We start from the raw sequence: 21,208 nt of genomic DNA, 5'->3' as shown, positions 1-21,208 counted from the left end.
CGACCCTCAGGAGGAGGGGGCTTGGGCTGCAAGTCAGGGGACCTGGCCAGTCCTGTTCGGGCCACGGAACTGCCTGGGAGGCTGAGGGAGTGTGCTGGCACCCACCGGCCCTCTGGGTTCCCTGTCTCTAAGGGTAGAGATTAGGTCAGGTCCTTCTAGCATCAAAGCACGAGGACTAGGTCACAGTGATAAAGTATTTTCTGGAGAGGAAAGAAAGAAACCAGCAACAATTTAATGTTTTGAGTTTTTAAGAAACAGGTCTGTGGCATATCTTGAAATTTAATGGGATCTGTCTAGAAAGGGAGGAAGCCCACCTTTGTTGATCCTGCTTTGTGCCAGGTATGGGCTCTTCACACTCACGGTCTCAGTGAGTCTGCATTCACTGTGAGGAACCTGGGGATCAGAGAGGCCAAGCTGCTTGGTCGCTGTCACACAGCAAGTGGCAGAACTGGAGAAACCCAGGTTTTTCCTACCAGAGCCTATGGGCTATTTCTCCTTGTGCGGGAAAGATTATGAGAAAGAATTATTTATCATAAAGAAATACCATTTGTGGGGCCGGCTCCGTGGCCGAGTGGTTAAGTTCGTGCGCTCCACTGCAGCGGTCCAGGGTTCGGATCCTGGGCGCGGACATGGCACCGCTCGTCAGGCCACATTGAGGTGGCGTCCCACATCCCACAACTAGAAGGACCTGCAACTAAGATATACAACTATGTACGGGGGAGTTTGGGGAGATAAAGCAGAAAAAAAAAAAAAGATTAAAAAAAGAAAAAAAAGAAATACATTTGTAATGAAAAGAAGAGTCCCCATGAAGATCAAGTGAGAATGAGTCTGGTGTGCTGAAAGCCTGCGCGCACGCGGGGGTGAGGGTGGGTGTGGACTTCTGCCTGTAGCGGGGGCTGGTGGGCAAAGGGCAGCTGTTCCTTTAAGTTGCATTCTTGTGGGAACTGCCTCAGCCTGGGGGATGCTGGCTGAGTGTGGTGCCAGCCTGATGGATCTCCCCTCCGGAGCCCTTCCTGCTCCCAGCCCAGACGCTGGGCCTTTCCTCTCCCTCCAAAGCTGCTGTTTCATCCCTGGGCTGGAGTCCGCCTGCTCCGCTGGGGGCTGGGAGCTGGGGCCACCATGGGTGGAGGAATTGGGCCTCCCAGGAGGCGTCCTCCAGCCTCTCCGGATGCCCCATGGGGGCGGTGGGGAGGGAGGGCGGCTCTGAACGCCACAGAGCCCTGGTGGATTTCTGATCAGAAATGCAGGTTGCGGGAGTGGGGGCCGGGGCTTGGCCAAGGTCACACGGCGAGGGCCAGGGTGACGGGTCCTTTCTCCCTGGTCTCTGGCCTCCCTCACAGGCTGCTTCAAGGACGACCGCATCGTCTTCTGGACGTGGATGTTCTCCACCTACTTCATGGAGAAGTGGGCCCCTCGGCAGGACGACATGCTCTTCTATGTGCGCCGGAAGCTGGCGTTCGCGGGCAGCGAGAGCGGCGCTGACGGGAGGAAGGTGAGGGGGCTGCTCTTGGCGCGCACGGTGGGCTTCCTCGCAGTCCTCGTGCTGAGAGAAGGGGACAGGATGCTCACTGAGCAGCTGGTCGGTGCCGGGAAGCGTGTGGAGACACTCACACAAGCTGTCGGTGGCGGGATGTGCAGGCATGTGTGCGCATCGATAGTAATCCTCACCACATCAGAAAGGCTCTGATGATTGTCGCCGTCGTTCCTTTGAGGAAACTGAGGTCAGAGGCTAGGTGATTGGGCCAGCCTCTCGTAATGAATAAATAAATGACAGGGCAGAGGTTTGATCCCAGAGTCCGGGGTCCTCCCTGGCCGCGGACAGGGTGACCTGGCTTGGTGAGGTCATGCTGCCACCACTTCTGGAGCCTTGCCCTGTGCAGACACAGGCTGCGCTCTTCAGTGTCCTGCCGACAACTGGACGGGGCGGGCGTTACTATCCCCTTTCTGAGGACAAGGAACCCGAGGGCTCGGGGGTGAAGTGACTCGCCTCAGGCGTTTCATCCGCTAAATTTAAGTGTGTAGAGGAGTTAAAACAAACTTTGCGTGTTTCCTTCTCTGCTCTTCAGAAGCTCTAGCAGTTTGTAAAATGTTGAAGCAACCTGTATGCCAAACATGGAAATGCATTGTTTTCCTTTACACAGAAAAGATGGGAGGGCCTTGGAGGCAGGTCTGGAATTTGCAGGCTGCCCTGCTCCAAGTCCAGGGCCCTGTGGCCCCAGGGCCGGGGCCTGTTGGCTGTGGCCTGCACACCAAGCGCTCGGGGCCCTCCCTGCTCTGGGCCTGCTCTTTGAGCCCAACACCTGGAGAACAGGTTTTCTGCAAAGGGACAGGCCTAGTGCCGGCTGCAAAGGAGAACAGTGTCTTCCCTGCGGGTGCCATACAGCCAGTCTGGCTGGGCTGTGTGACATGCAGGAAGACTCAGGGTTGGCCTGGGTCCCCTGGTGTTCATCTGGTGTCTGCAGCAGCTGTCTGTGGGACTGTGTGTTGTCACTGGGCCTTTGCGCATTGGGACCAAGAAGTACATCACAGTGAGCCACTACAGTGGGGTAGCTACAGTGACCAGAAGGGATGGGAGTGTCAGCAGAGGCCACTTGGGTAAGATGAGTCTTAAAGGAAGGGGAAAAGGGGTCCTTCAGCAGGGCGGATGATGGCCCAAACAGTGGCCCTGAAAGTCTGTAAATCCCCATGCATTCGGGTGGGTGCTGGCGGTTCTGTGCGGCTGGGGAGAGAAAGGTGAGGAGCAAGGAAGCGAGGTGGTCAGGGACCAGATCCTGTGGATGCTGAAGGTCATGCCCAGGAGTTTGGGTTTTGTCCCCAAAGCCTTGGGGAACCACTGAGCCTGAGAAACTGAGGAGGGGGTCGAGGTCAGAGTTCTGTTTAACAAGCTCGAGCGGTGGGTGGGGGAAGGACTGGAGAGGGTCAGAGCTGAAGCAAGGAGACTGTCAAGAGGCCGTGGGTGGTGGCCCGAACCCGGGAGGGGGTGGGCGCAGAGGACTGGTCAGATGGTGCCAGGGAGGCCAAGGAAGTGGGCTTGACGAGCACGGCCTCACATGATTGAGCGCGGGGTGGAGGGAAGGCAGCCTGACAGCCAGGTCTCTGACTTGGGCCTGGGGTGAATATGGTGCCCATCATAGGAGGGGACACAAGAGGAGGGGAGTTGAGTCAGAGGTGCCTGTGGGACGTCCAGATGGAGATGTCGTCCAGGCAGTGGGTCTCCTGTCTGAAACTCAGCGGAGGTGCCAGGGACGAAGGTAGAGATTTGGGAGCATCGGCACCAAGATGGTACCTGGGGCCCTGGGAAGGCGTGGGAAGAGGAAGACTTGGAGAAGTGACAGTCGAAGAGGCCTGCCGTCACACACACCTGGGAGGCCAGATGTTCGGGGTGATGTGACCTCGCGAGTCCCCTGGCAGAAGGCGGTGAGCATCTAGGAGGCTCGCTGCTGGTGACCCCGTACTGGGCATGCTCTCCTCTGTCAGCACGGCTCTGGAGATGCGCGCACTCCTGCCTCCACAGTTCACCAGCAGAGAAACTGGAACTGGGGAGCCCTCAGCCCAAGGGTGGACAGTTAGGAGGTGGCAGGGCTGTGGGCTCTGGCCTCTGCCCTCCACCACTCTGGCCTGTTGACATCTGCTGGAGTCACATTGCAGACAATGTTTTTGTGCAAATCTCAGTCTTTTCCAAAGGCAGTCTGTCGAGACCAGAGGCTCTAATAAGGACTGGGTGCGTCTGAGACACTCTCAGCTGTACCTTGAATTTCGGTGCCAGGAGAGGCCCCAGCTCTAGTCAGCTCGGCCTTGAATTCTCCAGGAGGGCAGGCGGGAGAGGGGAGAGGTCAGGTCTGCATGGTCCTGGAGAGGCCAGGTGGGGAGGCAAAAAGAACAGGCCGATCACAGCTCTTTCTTGGGGGGAGGAGAAGTTCCCTGGATCCAGGACTGAGGAATTTGGAGCAGGCGGGCACGGCTGTGTGCAGACTCTATTGAAGATTGGGGGGTGTTGAGGTCAGGGAGGGGAGCTGAGTCCATGGGAGCTTGTGGCAATCTGGCTATTTGTGTGCTAGAATGTTCCATTGAACACAGTGAGCTATGTACAGATGCCCCTCCCCCAGCACTGGGAGCACAGAAGTGACTCCGACCTGGCGCTGTCCTGTGGAGCCCCCAGTCTGTTGGGACAGACAGCATAGCCAGTGACACAGAACGGTTGGTGCTGTGATGGTGGGAAGAACGGGGGGCGAGGGGGAGCCCACAAAAAGAAGGAGGGGCATCTGGCTGGAGTGTGGTAGGATAGAGAGGGGACAACAGTGGATCAAGGACATTCCGTGTGAAAGGACCAGCACATGTAGAGCGGGAGACGGTGGTGGTGAGGGGGGGTGGGTGGGTGGTGCTAGACCCACATGACATTGTGCCCTGCCAGGGTGGGTCGTTTAGTGTCTGACTGTAGTGTTTGGGGGACAGGGGGCAGGCAGCAATGTGAGGAGAGCTCATGGGCCCAGGCTGCGCAGGGCGGCCCAGGAAGGGGAGTCGGGAAACTCGAGTTGTCCCCAGGCAGCTTCTTTGCCCCATTGTTCAAAAGAACAGAAAGGGAGGGAAGCCCTTGGCAGGCGCAGGCGCAGTGTGGGCCTTCTTCAGCGCCTGCGCACTGCGGGGCCTCTGCGGCAAGCCCGGCTGCCTCCCGCCCCCTCCCCATCCCACAGGCAGGCAAGCTGGTACCCAGTCTCCATAGCAACCCGCGTGCTTCCTGCACTAGTGCAGGAGGGTGGCTGGGTGGACAGGTCGTCTGTTGGCAGGGTGAAGAACAGCAGTATGGGTGGGACAGGTTGCTGGGATCCCCCTTTCTGCTGCAGAGGCCCGAGGGACCTCGGAGGCTCAGTTCTTGGTGATCTCTGGGTCTAATAGCTAGAGATGGAGGGGTAAGGCTGGAGTCGTGTCTGTGTTAACACCTTGACCAGTGCAGTAGTCAGGGAGAAGAGCTCCAGATGCCACAGCGGGGCTGGGACTCACTTCTGCCCTGTGCCTCGCAGCTGGCTGAGGCTGAGCCCGAGGTGGAGGTGGAGGTGTACCGGCGGGATTCCAAGAAGCTGCCAGGCCTGGGAGACCCTGACATTGACTGGGAAGAGAGCGTCTGCCTGAATCTCATCCTGCAGAAGGTACAGGGTGCAGTGGGGGGCAGGGCTCCAGGGAGAGGGCTGTGGGTAGGCCTTGACGGACAGCAGACCCCTCCACACACACTGTGCTGTGCTCTCTTCCAGCTGGACTACATGGTGACATGTGCTGTGTGCACACGCGCTGATGGGGGGGACATCCACATCCATAAGAAGAAATCTCAGGTGAGCCACGGGGCCCAGAGCCCCCAGGACTCCTCACTGCCAGCTCAGCCCAGAATGGCTCTCTGGTTGCCCAGTGTTTATTTAGGGGAGAAGAGTCCTCCTCACGTCCAGCCCCAGAGGTGAAGGTCTCACTCCAGAAATGCGTTCAGCTCCAGGGTCCTATGTCCCATGCGAGGAGCGCAGAACCATGTCATCCAAACAGCATTCTCCAGAGGGGTCCCTCTGGCTTTGGCCTGGCTCTGAGCAGTGTGACCATGGTGACCTGTGCCTTGGACAACACGTTCCACTCAGATGAGGGGTCTGAGCCTGGGTGCAGGGTGGGCCCTCACGTAATCCTTAAACTCTCTCTTCCAGCAAGTGTTTGCATCCCCCAGCAAACACCCCATGGACAGCAAGGGGGAGGAGTCCAAGATCAGCTACCCCAACATCTTCTTCATGATCGACAGCTTCGAGGAGGTGAGCCGCGTTTGCCTCTAGCGTCCCCATCAGGGAGTGTGAGCTGCTTCTCTCCCTCAGGCCCCCCCCGTCCAGAAAGGGCGCTGGGAGCGGGGTGGGTCCAGCCTCCTGCAGACATGGCCCCCTCTTGCTGCTGTTTGACTCGGGGCAGAGGAGTCCTCCTTGCTCTGAGCCCCAGTTTTCTCATCGGTAAAATGAGCGTCATGTCGTCTGTCCTACTCACCCGTCGGAGTCAAAGATCACACGAGCTCGTGCGTGGGAGAATGCATCGTAAACTCCTACAGGGAGGGCTGCCTGGGTGGGACGAGTCAATTACTGTCGCCATTAAACTCTGTAACGTTCTCCCCCTCCCCTGCCGTCTTGGGATCCTAGGGTGTCAGAGAGGGGTGGGGCCTTGGAAGCTTTCTGGGCCACGCTTTTGTTTTAAGGTTGGGAAAAGTGGGGCCCAAGGGAGAAGGTGACTCACCCAGGGAAACCCAGGGTGTGGGAAGAACCCGGCTGCACCCCAATCCCGACCCCACCAGCTACTGCCCAGCCACTCTTCCCCGTCGGCCTGGCCAGAGGTGCTCAGGGCCCTGGAGGACTCAGGAGGAAGGGTGTGTCTTTCGGGGTCTCTTCTGGGTTTGATGGTGTCTTGAAGCACCTTAGGCTCGGGCTTCAGTGCCCGCCCCAGGCTCACACGGCTCGTTCATGGCAGAGCCGAACTGGAGCCGGAGTCTGTGTGACCTCAAAGCTGGGTCTGTACACCAGCCCCTGGGAGTAGTGACTCAGGCAGGCGGTCCCTCTGTCAGCACTCCTCAGCCTGTGCCTGCAGCTCGGGGGCGGGCCGATAGGGTGGCAGGCGGGGCTGGTTGCTCACAGCCAGAGCTAGCCACAGCTAGAAGAAGATTCTAGAAAGTGGACTGGACAGTCTTTGTAAACTGTCTCACTCCTTAGCATGAGGAAGTGTGATGAGGGGGCATCCTCCCAACGGCCAGCTGGGCGGTGTGTCCTCTTCCGGTCTCCGAGTCATTGTTACGAAACGCTCCCCCGCCCCCACTAGACACCACCCTGCCCACAGTGAGGCTGTTCCTGTTGCTGTGCTGGCCTCAGTGGCCTGGTGGAAGGGCTGCCTGGCCTTGGGCAAATGTCCTGACATCTGTGGCTCAGTGTTCTCACCTACAAAATGGGAGCTTTCTGAGCGGTCCTCCCTGGCAGGCCTGGGCGAGTGACCGGGGGTGGTGGGATGGGAGCTGGCTGGGCTGTGGTTTTGGTGATAGGCAGCTGACAGTCAATGTCCCCGTCTCCTCCTTGTGTCGCATCCCAGGTGTTCAGTGACATGACTGTGGGGGAAGGAGAGATGGTCTGTGTGGAGCTGGTGGCCAGTGACAAAACCAACACGTTCCAAGGGGTCATCTTTCAGGGCTCCATCCGCTATGAGGCACTCAAGAAGGTGTATGACAACCGAGTGAGTGCAGGGGTGGGCCCATGGTCTCCCAAGGACTGGACCCTTGTCTGCCCAGGGCTGGGGGCAGGCACTCCACAGCCCCCCTTCTGTCCTCGCCGGCTCTGTGCTGTAACCGCCCCTCCTCAGAGTGCCTGCCGCCCACCCTGGCCCCTGTTAAGTGGCTCAGGGCCTGCTTTATGTTGCGTTCTTCATGTCTCAGCCCACTCGGGCCGCCCTGAGTGAAAACTCTCCTGAAACCGGCCCCTGACTGATCCTGGTGGACGGCTGCTCTCCTGCAACCAGGCCCCGTCCAGAGGCTCGCCTCCCTCGAAACCTAGGAAGGAAGGGGAAAGGGGAGGCGGTCTCAGATGCCCAAGGGCTGGGGCTCTGTTCCCAGCCTGGTGCTGGGCCTGCTGTGGGCCGAGGGTCAGACAGAGAGGAGCATCACCAGGGATCCAAGCATCCCATCACCGCCCTGCTGCTGGGCGTGGGCAGCTCAGCCGGGCTGGGTCTCCCCCAGGGTGGGGGGGCAGCCCTCAGGGCCTGCTCCTTGAGGGATGGTCATCCTGGCTGCTCGTGTCCTGGGGAGAGGCCATCTCTCCCTGCGCTGACTCAGGCCATCTCCCCCATCCGCAGGTGAGCGTGGCAGCCCGGATGGCACAGAAGATGTCATTTGGCTTCTACAAGTACAACAACATGGAGTTTGTACGCATGAAGGGGCCACAGGGCAAGGGCCACGCTGAGATGGCGGTCAGCCGTGTGTCCACTGGTGACACGTCCCCCTGTGGGACAGAAGAGGACTCCAGCCCGGCTTCGCCCATGCACGAGCGGGTAAGGGCAGTGCCACTCGGGGGAGGGGTGGTGCCTCCTGTCCGTCACATCCTCTTCCCAGCGTCTCCCTGATCCCTACATCCCCCCACCCTGTGAGGTAGGTGCCATGCTCCCCACCCCCCAGTGAGGAGACTGAGGTTCAGAGAAGGCAAGTGACTTGCCCAAGATCACACAGCAGGTTAGTACCTGGGCCAGAGCTCTTTCTGCCTCCCTGAGCTGCCACCACAGCCAGCTGAGTTTACCACATCCTGGCGCCTGCCTTGGTGGACCTTCTGGGCGAGCTGGGCATGTGACCAGCCTTCCCTGGTGAGTGAGATGGGGTGATGATGAGCTTGGCTCCCCTCCCTCCTGCCCTGTGAGGCTCAGCCAGAGAGCTCAGAGGCCCTGGGGCCACCCATCTCTTCTCTGTCGGGTCCCCTTGTTTACAAGGTGTTGTGTATCTGAACTGCTGGGAGTCCACCGGCAGCCCTGTGGGTGGGCTTGAGCATTCCTCTCTGCAGACCTGGGCACCCAGGCTCACCCGGGTCCCATGGCTCTCGTGTGACAGCACTGAGCCTCGGAGCCCTCCTGTTTTCTAGGCCACCATCCTTCCCCAGGCCTGGGAAGCCAAGACCAGCGCAGCTCTATTCCCAGAGCCTCCAGTGGGGCCCAGGGCGCAGGCAGGAGAAAGTTCCCAGGCCCCTGGCCTTTGCTCCCGTGGGTCTTCTAGAGGGGGCTGCTCAGAGCTGTGGGTCTTGGAAGAGGACAGTAAGTTAGCGCCCGGGGGCAGGGAGGCAGCCTTGCCCAGCCCATCTCCAGGAGAGGGGCTCAGGGTGCTACCTCGTGGGCTGGAATCTGGGCCCTGCTGCTCCTGGCCTGGGGCCAGTCTCTTCCTCTCTGAGCCTCGGTTTTCTCATCCAGAAGCAGGGTGAGAACAGCTGTTGCCCGAGGTGCGGGGGCTCGGGGAGCCGCTGCACAGCACGCCCCTTGCACGGCTCGGCCTCAGGAGCGCTCCCCAGGTCGCAGCTGCTCTCTGTACCCTTTGCTCTTGGCCTTCTCAGGAAGGTGACTTACGAATGTAAATAGTGATTACCGCTGATGGCCCGAGATGGGGGCGGTGTGTTTGCTATACCTTTAATTCTGTAAAAATATGTTAGCCATGCCTGTGTCCAGCTAGTCAGATGGGGGTTTTCTCTCTCTTCTTTATAACTTTTTTTTGTTTTGTATCTTCCACAATGAATGTGTTTTATAAGCAGAACAAAACCAATAAATGCTAATTTTTTGCAAAGATGGGTGAGAATTCCAGGCAAAGGCCTCTCTCATCTTTGGAATGAGAGGTGGTTTATATTTCTGAGGTCATTACTGAGATAAGGAGCCTAATTCTTCTCCCTGGTCCTAAATTGCCCATTGAAACCCTGATAAAACCTGTATGTGAAGGTCCTTGTGAAGCTGTGGCCTGGGCTCCGGGCTGGACAAACCTGGGTGCCAATTCCAGCCACTTGTTTGCTGCGTGAGTGCAGATATGTTGGGAGACCTCTCTGAGCCTGGAGAGCCTGGGCTCTCCGTCTGTCAGTGGGGGTGGATGGGGGGAGGAGATGGTGCCTGTGAAAGCCCGGGGCTCAAACATCAGAGAGGCCTGGGGTCAAGGGGAGGGACTTGGCAGGGTCACGCAGCTGTCAGTGCCGGGGCCTGACCTCCTGGGGACTGCTCAGGCCCCTGCCACCTCTGTGCTTACTGTTGCTTGTCCCCCTTTTCCAGGGGGGGTCATTTGTAACCAGCACATGACAAATGCAGATTCTGTGTGTATTGTGGTTTCTGGTGTCTGTTTTTTATCTTTTAAAAACCTTCCCTGACTTGTGGGAGGACCGTCTGGAGCCCAGCGGCCGCCGGGACTGTGGATGTCGGAGCCGTGACGAGGAGGCTGATGGGGCTCCTGAAGTCTCAGTCCCAGCTCATCTTGTTCCTCAGATTCTTGTTTGCGTGGGGAGGAGGGAGGAGATGGGCCAAGTTCCCTCTGCCTGGAACGCCCTTCCCCCCCTTCTTCACCTGGCGAACTCCTACTCGTCCTTCAAGACCCAGCTCAAGCAGCGTCTCTTCCTGGAAGCCTTTCCTGATTTCCCAGGCTGTTGATCCCTTCTGCCTCTGTGCTTCCCTGTATCCTGTGCTTCCCTTTTTCTGTCTCAGCAACCAATATGGAGTCTGTGGTTGTCACTTTCCGAGTCTGTCGCCCCCAGCAGACTGTGAGCTCCTTGAGGGCAGGGACCAGTGTCATTTGCCTGTCTGTCCTTAGTGCTGCACCCGCCTGGCCCCGGGTGGGTGTGGAGAACGTTTGGTTGACGGACAGTGTGGTTTAGAAGAGAGAGGAGGCGATGGAAGCACAGAGCTGCTGAGCCGTAGTGCTTCTGTGAAAGGATGCCTGGGGGGAGGGATGGGCACATATTAGGCAAGAGAAGAGACTGGGGGAGGAACGCAGCCTTAGGAGGCACAGGACCTGGGGTGCAGTCTCAGTTTTGCCACTACCCTGCTGGGTGACCTTGTCAAGTCAAGGTCGCTGTCCTGCCTTAGTTTGCTCGTTTGTCAGATGGGGCTGATGCTAGTTCTCCGCTTGGGGGGTTGGCAAGGCTTGGTGGGTTCTGTGGTAGGTGCTTGGGCTGAGGCATCAGCAGTCTTGCTTTGCACTTGAACAACCCCCTAACTGGTGTCTGAGGCCCACAAGAGGGCAGCCTGGGTCCTGCCGGGCGGAGCTGGCGGCTGGGCCCTTCTGCCCGTCCCCACGCTGAAACCATCTCCCAGTGCCTGCATAGCCCAGCGTGGCCAGCCCTCCAGAGGGCACGGCCAGTGACCAGGTCTCCTCCTCCGCTCAGTGCTCCCTCCCAGCGCTCCCTGAGCTCTGTGTTGGTTCAGTCTGGGCAGGAGATGCGTGGGCTTTGGGACCCCCAGCGCTGCATGGGCTGCTCGGGTGACTATGCTCTTTGTTCCCAGGTGACCTCCTTCAGCACACCCCCCACCCCGGAGCGGAACAACCGGCCTGCCTTCTTTTCCCCATCCCTCAAGAGGAAGGTGCCCCGGAACCGGATTGCTGAGATGAAGAAGTCCCATTCCGCCAACGACAGCGAGGAGTTCTTCCGGGAGGACGACGGCGGAGGTGACCTTGGCCCCTTTATGTCCCAAGGGCCCACCCGCCTGCGCCCCTTCAGTCTCCCCTTGGTTCATTCATTCATCTACTTGCATTGAGAGAGTGGGTGCCCGTGGGCTGGGGCGGGATGGAGCCGTGAACAGACAGAGGCCCCTGCCTCGTGGAACTCCCATGCCTGTGCTCTCTGTGTTCAGGGTGTGAGGTGTGCAGGGCGGTTTGCACACCATTGCAGGGTCCTGGACTTCTGATGCTGGTGGGCTGACTGTCCCGCACAGAGGGTGCAAGAAAACTTGCTGAGGGAGAGAGGAGCTCTCTGGTTCCTTCGTGCATGTTGTGGCTTCAGACTGCTGAGTTACTCCTCCTCAGTGCTGTCTTTGGCCAGCTGGCCCTCATTCTAGAACCTTCAGTCGGGGTGTCCCTCAGGGTCTCCCCTTGCTCGGTGAAGTCTCCTTAGGGCTCACCTGCGCTCCTGTGCGTCCTTGCCTCCAGCCTCCCCAGGCCCACGCCTGACTGTCTGGTGGCCTCCTAGCATCTCCGCCAGTCTCCCACTCGCTGAGCCACACAGAGGGTGCGAGCCACGTTCATCCCAAGAGCAGCGGGAAGCCATCAGAGGGTTCTGGGCAAGAGTGACAAAATCAGATGTGAATGTTGACAGTACCGTGCAGTGGTCCATGCGGAGCACAGACCGTAGGAGGCAGGGTTGGCTGATGGGAGACAAGCTGGGAGGTTCTGGTCAACCCTGTGCCTGGGAGGCCTGAGCGTGTGTTATGCCATCGTCCTCCCGACTGAGCTGGGCGCCCGGCATGTCAGGAACTCCATGCATGTTTGCTGGACTAATGAAAGAGTGGAAGGATTCACTGACAACATGGACTGCCCCCGGCGGGGAGCTGGGACTGTGGCCTTGAGTGGTCCTGGCCTCCAGGGCCATGAGACAGAGGCCCTGCTGGACAAGACCCTGGCCAGGGCCAGGAGACTCCAGCACCAGCCTTGACTTGCTCCTGTGAGCTTGGGCAAGTGCCTTCCCCACCTCGACTTGTTTCCAGATCAGTAGGAAACGTTAATAACCACCCAGCCCGCCTCCCCGGGTGATTCGTAAGACTGGGTGATGGTGACAGGTCATCCCAGGCTGGCCCCTGTGCCCTGCAGACTGATGGTGCCTGATTCCAGTGACAGATAGGGCCAGAAGCAGAGAAGTAACACAATGTGGCGATGTGCCAGACCCCGTGGAGGAGAGCTGAGCTCCAGGACAGAGAAGGGGAGTCCCGGAGAGCTCCGAGGGGCGGTGTGGGCCTGAGGGCTGGGGCAGGGCTGGACAGGCAGGGAGGGTGGGATGCTCCAGCTGGAGGGTAGAGCGGCCCGCAGAGGGGGGGGCTGGGCTGGGAAGGAGTCACCTGGAGTGGGAAGTGTTCTGCTTCTCCTAGGAGACCCCTGCCTGGGCCCTGACCCCGCCTTCTCCCCTCTAGCCGACCTGCATAATGCCACCAACCTGCGGTCTCGGTCCCTGTCTGGCACAGGGCGGTCTCTAGTTGGGTCCTGGCTGAAGCTGAACAGAGCAGATGGAAATTTCCTTCTCTATGCACACTTAACCTACGTCACTTTGCCGCTGCATCGGATCTTAACAGGTAATGTTGGCGGAGTTGGAAAACCACTGTCACTTCTGTGTAGCCAGCCTGATTCCTGGGCCCTGCTGGCCTGAGGCCCACTCGTGGGGTGTCTGACCTCGGCCCGTCATTTCCAGTCGGGAGCCCATCAGTAGGTTTCCAAGCAGGGCTCTCGACCTCCCTGTTCCCCTAAGGTAGCCCTCTGTGCAGCGCTGGGCAGCCCCTGCTGTCCCTTCTCGAGTGGCTTCAAACCCCTGGGTGTGCATCACTTGTGGGAGAGGTACAGTTCATGGGCAGAGCAGCAGGGCCACGCGGTGGCTCCAGAGCCAGGCAAGCCGGTGTCTGAGCCCCACTTCTGCTGGGGCCTGGCCAGGCCATGCAGCCGCTCCAAGCCCGTCCCCCTGTCCATCAGACGGGGCGATCACAGCGTTGCAGTTCCCTGAGGGCTGGAGGAGGAGATGCGTGTAATTACTCGGTGTGGGCTCCTCCATCAGTGGAGCTGTCGTCGCCGCACCGCTCAGCGTTAACTTCCTTGTCTCACGCGCTCCCGTCCTGCCGCCCTAGACATCCTGGAAGTCCGGCAGAAGCCCATCCTGATGACCTAGCCGTGTGCGGAGCCCGCGCAGAGCCCCCGGCCCTGCCCGGCCCTGGAGTGCTGCCAAGTGCCTACCTGTCCACCGCCACCGGGGTCTTCTGTGACAACCCAGCGCCGGAGCCAGAGCCAGGCGGGGCCACTCGACTCCCGGGGCCAGGGCCGACTCCACGAACACCAGCCCTAACTGAAGTGCCTCTTTCTCCTCCCTGCTGGCTCTGCTCCTGCCCCTGCACCCACCCCCATCACCCATCACCCCCAGCCCATCTCTGGAGAGCCCTCTGCACCCAAAGAGGACCAGAGATGCCAAGAGGCCACGAGAGAGAGTGAAGGAGCAGCCAACATCCAGAGTGTGTCCAGACCTGCTGGCCTGACGCTCACGTCCCAGCAGACAGCAGGTGGAGACCACCCAGCTGGGGGCTCAGTGTCAAACTGGCGACCTTTCTTCAGGAAAATGGCCTAAGATGTTGCGATGCTGTATGAACTTCAGCATTTGAGTTAGTCCCGACTCGTCCGTCCTCCCTCCTTTACACTTGGTTATAAGTGGGTTACATGGGGAGATGGGGAACACAAGCTGTTGGATGGTTTTACTCTGGGCTGGGAATACCTCACCCTGTGCCCGCTTCCAGAAAGGCCTCGAGCTGGGCAGATAGGCCCCGATCCCGCCAGAATGGCCTTTGCTTCCAGCCAAAGAGCACCGCCAACACACACACCTCTACTTGGAGACATCCCACTCTGGCCCATGGCTGGTGGGGCCCGCAGAACGTGGACTCTGAGGGCACATGGGAGGGCTGAGTAGCCAGACCGGACGAGAGTGGGATCTCAGCAAGGGTGGATGGTGGGGTGGGGTTGGCATCCTCCCGGGAAGGTTCTGGGTAGAACCTCCACCCTCTGGGGGCCGGGGGTGGGGAAGGGAGTTTCATCTTCCCTAGTTTCCTAGAGCTTAATTCCTTTGACTGAGTAAGCTGGTCTCCTTTCTCAGACCACCTGACTGAGGCAAAGAGGAATTGGCTTCCGCGCGGCCGGTCTGGTCGGTGCGTGCGAGTAGCCGTCCAGCCTCGGGCTCGCCTGGGGCCTCCTTCCAGCCAGGAGGACTTCCGTCTGCGATGACACGTTGTGCTCTTCTCCCAACCAGGAGCCTTCTCGAGAGCAGATGCATTTCCCCTCCCATACTGGGAATAAACTGTAAGCTGGGTCTCTGTTTCTATGTCCTTTTGTTTGAAGTCCCCAGGAATATTTGAGGGGTTCCTCTTGGTGTTTAGAGACCCTCTTTGGGGGAGAAAGGGAATCGGCGGGGCTTGTTCTCCCATCTGTTTTTATTCTGTGCACTCCAGGGGTTTGCACTGGGCTCCGGGAACAGAGGACTACTTTGGGGCTTTCTCTAGATTTTGTACGCTGTTATTAAAAGCGAGCTATTGCATTTCATTCTGCCTCAGTTTGCCCACCTGTAAAATGGGGCTGATACCACCTACCTCACTGAAGTCTCCAGGGTTCCAGTACATGACTGGGTCCAGGCGCGGTCGCCAGCCGTTCTGCATTGCTTGGTCAGGCGTTGGACTGTTGGGGTGCTTCCCCGACCCCATAGTCACCCAGGCCGAGAAGACGTGTGCCGAGTTGGGGTTGAACACTCTCGCATTGTCTGACAGCCCCCCACTCACGCTCGGCTGTATCTCAGCTCTGCACGATTTCATGTTCCAAAACAGTGTCTTAGGGCAGCCCGGGCCTGGTCTCGCCCCCAGGCGTTGGAGCAGAGCCGCAGGGAGCTGCGGCCCAGGGTTCCAAGACGCTGTCTGAGTGTTCTCCAGGGGAGCCGAGTGCTGTCCCCGAGTGCACGTACAGGGGGCGCAGTTACAGCTTTCTCCTGAGGAACTTTTTCTCCCTGGTCATCTGGGGTCTGAAGACTCTGGAACCCAGTTCTCGGGAGAAATACAGTCCTGATGTATCTTTTGTGGAAGGATGAGGTAGTTCGACACGGGCAGAAGTGCAGCGGACCCCCGGTCTCAGAGGTGAGGCGCACGAGAAGGTTCCCCCGACGGGCGCCAGAAACCGGCCAAGCTCTGAGGCTCAGCCACCATCCTGGCGGGTCCCTGGGCGAGTCAGGCTCCTCTGTAAAATGACAAACCTAAGTTCCGCCTGCCTCGCAGGGTAACTGAGGGCCAGCTGCAGTAACGTGTGAAATGCTCTGCAGAGCTCAGAAACGTGTGTACCCGTGGGATCTCAGAGGCCATGCCTCATTTGTAAGCATGTGGACAGATGTGCACGATGGTTTGGCTGTTTTGTATCCAACACTTAGGTAGTACCTAGCATGTGTGGGTACTGTGCTAAACATTCAGGTACTATCATTATCTCCATCTTACAGATGAGGAAACAGCCACAGAGAGGTTACGTGAACTGCCCAAGATCGAACAGCAAGCAGTGATAGCAGGAGACCAACCCAGGCATCTGGCCCCCGTCTACACTGAGCCATGACACTGTGCTGTCCAGGACAGACGGACCCATGTCCAGTGGAGCTGAACTTTCTCAGTCTTTAGATCCTCTGCAGGGTACCTCCGATACTGAATTTCAGACGTGCTTAGAGGCACTCGGTAACCAGGCAGTATGCTGGTACCCTGAGGTTGGTGTTTTCAAAGAGACAAATGACATCAGTAACAAAGTACTAGAATGATAAGTGGCAGGGCCAAAACCAGCGCCCCCGCATCCTGGGGTTGGTCCATTTTTACTTCTCTAAGGCTGTCTTTAATCTCTCTGGAAACGTGCCTGTCTCTCGTAGAAGGCAGGGATGACTAGAGCATGTGCGTGTTTCTTCAATGGGAATGGGAATTTAAGTACAGTTTCCCCTGAAGAAACTGAGTGTCACTTTCTAGGACGTGAATAAGGAAGTTATCCTTTTTCTTTTAGAGAAATGCCGTGGTCCTGGCGTCTGATAGGTAACGTCATCTCCATTCCTTCTTCGCTCAGTACCTGAGGGTTAGGGGCATTGGGTCTTATTCTGGTGTCTCATTGGAACTTCCAGTTGCCTTTGAAAACAGCCAGGGCTCATTATTTCAAAGGAAGAATATTATTTAAAACCTAAGTAGCAGAGAAGTCGTCAGAAGAGAACAGAAAGAAGCAAAACATTCCCTGGCCGGGTCAGCCTGGGGAGCCGCGGGCTTCCTGACGAGTCGGGTCCTTGCTAGCTTCCGGACTTTGCGAGGCCTGTGAGCAAGTCATCAGAAATTCTGTAGGTTTCTATCTACGTGGGACAATGAGAGTAGCGACATGAAGTCGTGTTCCTCATGTGACTTTATTCCCAAAGAATCTAGCTAGAATCAAACCAGGATCTATTTTTGATGTTTTAATCACAAATAGACTAGTTAGTAAACTTTGGAAGAATCAAGTAAAAAGTTGTTTTCTATTAAAAGACAGTCCAGAGGGAGGGCCCTCTGCAGTTGGTGTTTGCTGACGACTGACGTGAAAAGTATATTTGACATTGTCATAGTACGGCGGCTTTAAATTGCTGGGTGAAATTCTTTCAAGACTTACACAAACTGAAAGCCTGCCAGCTTTGTAATGAGCCTTAGTAGGTTTCTCTCTGATATATATTCTGTTCAGTTTTCCAATTTAGCTAGAATTTAGTTTCATATCCAGTTTCAAAAACCAATATCTTTCGATATTACATGCATTCTTCCTGTTCGAGCTCTCTCTTCTTTGCATCAGAAAGCAGAATTGCTTCTCTTTAAAAAGTAGCCACCCTAATAGGACACAGACTCTAAGAGACATAAAAATGCAAGTGCTGGCCAACATCTGGCCCTCGAGCTTGAACACAAGTGGCCTTTGAGGTGTCAGGAAGTGCTGCTCTTGAGGCCAGGTAGCCAGAGTTCTGCCCGGCCCTCTCGGGAGATGACCTCCGGGAGTTGGGTGTGGGTACACGCGGGGCTTCCCTTCTTTGTTTCTTTCGCTGACTGACTGGGCCCTGACATGATCCTCAGTGGGAAAGGGGCGCCTCTGGCCCTGTCTCTGAGCCCCTGGGACGAAGAGCCCTAGAGAGCTCCTTGGGGCACCACACCCAGGAGCCAAGTCACTGAGCACCAGGTGGCCCGGGCGCTGGGGTCAGAATTCCATGGTGGGTGGACCTCAGAAGTGGAGGAAGCCAGACGTGTGGACAGGGTTCGTGTTGACAGTGCTCTGTTCTTCCTGAGCCAGTGGGCGTCTGTATTGTCGCCGTTCCCGTCTGAGCTCAGCAGATCAAAAATGAGTGATACTCCAACTCTGCTGAGCAGCCGGAAGCACCCAGTCTTTCTCACCCTCATTCTTTCATTCCTCACTTTGTAGAAGGTCGGGTGATTTAGGTGTAAATAATAATCTTTTATGGTTTCCAAACGACTTCTGTTATGAGAATACTTAAACTTGCAAAGAAAACCTGTTGAGATTTTTCACTACTTTGGGGCTTAAACTAAAGTGATTTCTACAAAATGTATTTTAGCAAAAACACCAGGATGGCATCCCTTGAATACATTAGGATCTCACTGTCAGTGGTGTTTCCGTAAACAGCAGCAGCAGCTTCTGCAGTAACCATCTTCCACACACAGTAGAAATAATTTCTAAGCAGTACTTGTGGTCAAGCGTTAGCTGTGCTTTATGATTTTGCATTTCTTTCAAAAGTTGATTTGCATGTTGGATATTAAATTTACTTTTCTTGGTTTTTCCTCTGATGAATCTGTATTTAGTGAGGGTGTTTCAGATTAAATACTCTATAGATGTTACAGCAATGTGATCAGTTAGTGACTAAACCTTAATTTGTCCCCAAAGCTTTCTTATACTTTTTTCGGAGCTTCCACACATCACTTTTTGAACTGTTGCAGACTGCCGGAAACCTCCCCACGCCCTGTCTTTGGCATCCTAGGAGTCAGCGAGAGGGTTGGTGGGCTGCTGGCTGTGGTTTGGTCAGAGGCTGCATTTGCAAAATTAAATCATAGGAGATGTGTTTCAGGTTTAGCTCTCAGCCCCCTTGAAGCAGTATATACCCTTTCCATCGTGAAGTTTCCCAACCTTTTTCTAGATAACCTCTTTTTTTTTAAAGATTGTCACCTGAGCTAACATCTGTTGCCAATCTTCCTTTTTGTTTTCCTCCTTCTTCTCCCCAAAGCCCCCCAGTACATAGTTGTATATTCTAGTTGTGAGTGCCTCTGGTTGTGCTGTGTGGGACGCCGCCTCAGCATGGCCTGACGAGCGGTACCATGTCTGCGCCCAGGATCCGAACTGGCGAAACCCTGGGCTGCTGAAGCGGAGCGCAGGAACTTACCCACTCGGCCACGGGGGCTAAGATAACCTCATAAAAAGCCCTCACAGAAGTGGAAAAATGACTAGAACATAAGTTAGGAGTCCCAAGTTCAAGTTTAGGCAGGCTCCAACAAGCTAGCTGGTCTTCTGGAAGACGGCTTGTTGGACTTTGGCTCCCGGTTGCCTCCCAACTCTACAATTAATGGAGTTGATGCCGAGCACATTGGCACATTTTTTGGGCTGATGCAACCAGAGCCTACTATTGATGGAAGCAGCCTTGGGGTCACCTCTCAGGCAGGGGGGTTTTCTCTCCACAGTCAAGTGAACTGTGAGTTATGTCACAAGGTGATGGGCACAAGTAAGGCCTAAGACACTAGAAAGTTATAGAAAATGAGCGACAGAGTGACAAGGGCGGTCTAGAGGAACGCACACACAAATCCAGACATAAAGTGAGGGTCATCACATCAAATGACACCTCTTGGAAACAGTCACTGCATTAGAAACATCTGTGCCAGGAGAATTTTCTGAACCGGCAGCACCCAGGGCTGACTGTACGAGACGGTGGCTATGAACGAGGCAGTTTAGTTGATAAGAAAGACGCCTTCCTTGCCATCTAGATCAAACCCCTCTTTTTTTAAATAAGTAGGAGGGCCTTTTAAAATGGTCACCTGAAAAACATTTAATAGGTTTTGGGGGAAAAAGTGTCTGCCCAGGGAGCTGCCTGCAGCACCTCGCTCCTATCCATTGCCTGCTCTTGAAGGCATGTTGCTGTTTCAGTTCTTGTATTCTGACCTAGGGGAACTTTTAGGAACTACTGTCATGCCCTAGCTTAGAAAGAAATGTTGACTGGAAGGGAAAACCTTTGGAATTTTATACTGGGAGGAGGGGAAATGTACAATGACGTAATCAATATGATACCATAGTTCACTGTATATATATACATGTTGAATGTGTAAACTGCTGTACTTTGTGCTCGATTGTTAAAATGACAGAACAGCTGGAGAATTTATATGAGGAAGGGAAAATATTTGTTTTGGAGGATAAAACAAAAGATGTCTTTTTTTTTTGCTCACGGCTTCATTGAATTCCCTCCTGACTTGGCCTTTACATAAGCCAACAGATTTAACAAGATCTTTCTTTCCTATATGTGGATTAAGGGTCTTTCATCTTGGAATCTGACTTTAATAAAACAGATTACTCAGTTTGAAATAACCATGGTTTTTAGTGAAGTTTAATGATTATATTTTAAATAAACGATTTTATTTAAAAGATTCCAGCCACTTCTGGAAACCAGTGAAGTTCGTCCTTTACTGGGCACACACATCCCTTCAGCGGCCCAACGGGGAAGAGCCGGGCGGGGCTGGGCCCTCGGCGAGCTGCATCCTCAGGCTCGTCATCGAACCGGCCGGGCTGGGTTTGCTCAGCTGCAGAGCTGGGTCACCCCCTTCCCAGGGGCAGTGAGGGCAGGGTGAGACATGGATGTACAGGGCTGGCACAGTTCCTAGCAACTCTGATAATCACTGCTGTTTCCTGCCCTGAAATGTGCCAACGGGGATTTCATAGGTCATCTCTAGACAAGGGAGCACAGATGCAGCCCAGCGGTTCTTAAACTTTAGCGTGTGTCAGGACCACCCGTTAGAATCCCAATGGGGGGGTGATGAAAATATTCTGAAATTAGAGAGGGGGGTGATGGTTACACAGCTCTGTGAATAGCCTAAAAATGATTGAATTGTATACTTTTGAATGGTGAATTTTATGCTATGTGAATTTTCTCTCAATAAAAACCAACCAACCAGCCAGGCCCCAGCCTGAGGTTCTGCTGCGACAGGTCCAGGGTGGCCCGGGTGTGCGTTTCTAACAAGTTCCCAGCTGCTGCTCCCAGGAGCATGCTCCGTGCGGCCACTTGGCTGAGTTCCTGACAGAGGGCTGGTGCCCTTCAGGCAGGCTTCCTCTCCGCAGCGCCCTCTCAGCGTCCCTTCAGTAGTTTCCATTAATGTTACCCGATGAGGAAAAACACTTTGATGCATGCTAGTCTTGGTAGTATTTTCTTTACCAGGAGACACCTCTGGTAAACCAGCTAAGTGCTGAACAACTCAGCAAACTTTAAAAAATATGAACCTGGCACCAAAATACTATCATAATTATAGCACAACTTAATCTGTTAATGCCTTAATAGTGATTTCTTAAATGACCAAACATTTAAAGTTACATAAACTAAAAATGTATTTTTTATCATTTTCATCCTTAGTTGTTTTTTGGGGTTTTTTTGCTGAGAAAGATTCGTCCTGAGCTAACATCGTGCCAGTCTTCCTCTATTTTGTTTGTGGGTCACCGCCATAGTGTGGCTGCTGACAGGTGGCGTAGGTCTCTGCCCAGGAACTGAACCTGGGCCACTGAAGCAGAGCATGCCGAACTTAACCACTAGGCCATGGGGTCGGCCCTCTTGATCCCTATGTTTTAAAATGTTCGTAAGAGGGTTCAGATTTCTGACTGAAACAGACCTGGACACAGATCCCAACTCCATTTACTTACCCGTAAGAAACTGAACCTTCTTTGGAAAACCCGTCACGGAGCCTGTGTCTGGGAGGTTTGCTGCGAGGACTG

At 55.7% G+C, this 21,208-nt stretch overlaps 1 protein-coding gene and 1 non-coding gene across 4 annotated transcripts in view; both read left to right on the top strand.

The window, feature by feature from the left end:
* Window positions 1–19,875, top strand: part of KIAA0930 — a 45,934-nt gene extending 26,059 nt beyond the window's left edge. The window contains exons 2-11 of one of the 3 annotated variants that reach the window (XR_002804570.2): window positions 1,341–1,492; window positions 5,019–5,144; window positions 5,247–5,324; window positions 5,679–5,780; window positions 7,087–7,227; window positions 7,843–8,037; window positions 10,999–11,161; window positions 12,616–12,774; window positions 13,318–13,842; window positions 14,328–14,770. Coding sequence is in view for 2 of the 3 variants with exons in the window: in XM_023631234.2 (XP_023487002.2) it covers window positions 1,341–1,492; window positions 5,019–5,144; window positions 5,247–5,324; window positions 5,679–5,780; window positions 7,087–7,227; window positions 7,843–8,037; window positions 10,999–11,161; window positions 12,616–12,774; window positions 13,318–13,358 (1,157 nt within the window). In the remaining variant the exon portion in view is untranslated. Of the gene's footprint in view, window positions 1–1,340; window positions 1,493–5,018; window positions 5,145–5,246; window positions 5,325–5,678; window positions 5,781–7,086; window positions 7,228–7,842; window positions 8,038–10,998; window positions 11,162–12,615; window positions 12,775–13,317 lie in introns of all 3 variants that reach the window. The other 2 variants (XM_023631234.2, XM_070254082.1) reach the window with 2 other exon arrangements.
* On the top strand, window positions 9,961–10,101 carry MIR1249 (microRNA mir-1249). Its single transcript, NR_128035.1, has one exon. It is a non-coding gene; the product is annotated as a microRNA mir-1249 (primary transcript).
* Window positions 19,876–21,208: the final 1,333 nt, after the last annotated feature.

This window comes from Equus caballus, chromosome 28, assembly GCF_041296265.1.
Source record: "Equus caballus isolate H_3958 breed thoroughbred chromosome 28, TB-T2T, whole genome shotgun sequence".
Classification (NCBI taxonomy): domain Eukaryota; kingdom Metazoa; phylum Chordata; class Mammalia; order Perissodactyla; family Equidae; genus Equus; species Equus caballus.
Note: the sequence above shows the minus strand (reverse complement) of the source record. Positions and strands in the feature narration are given on the sequence as shown.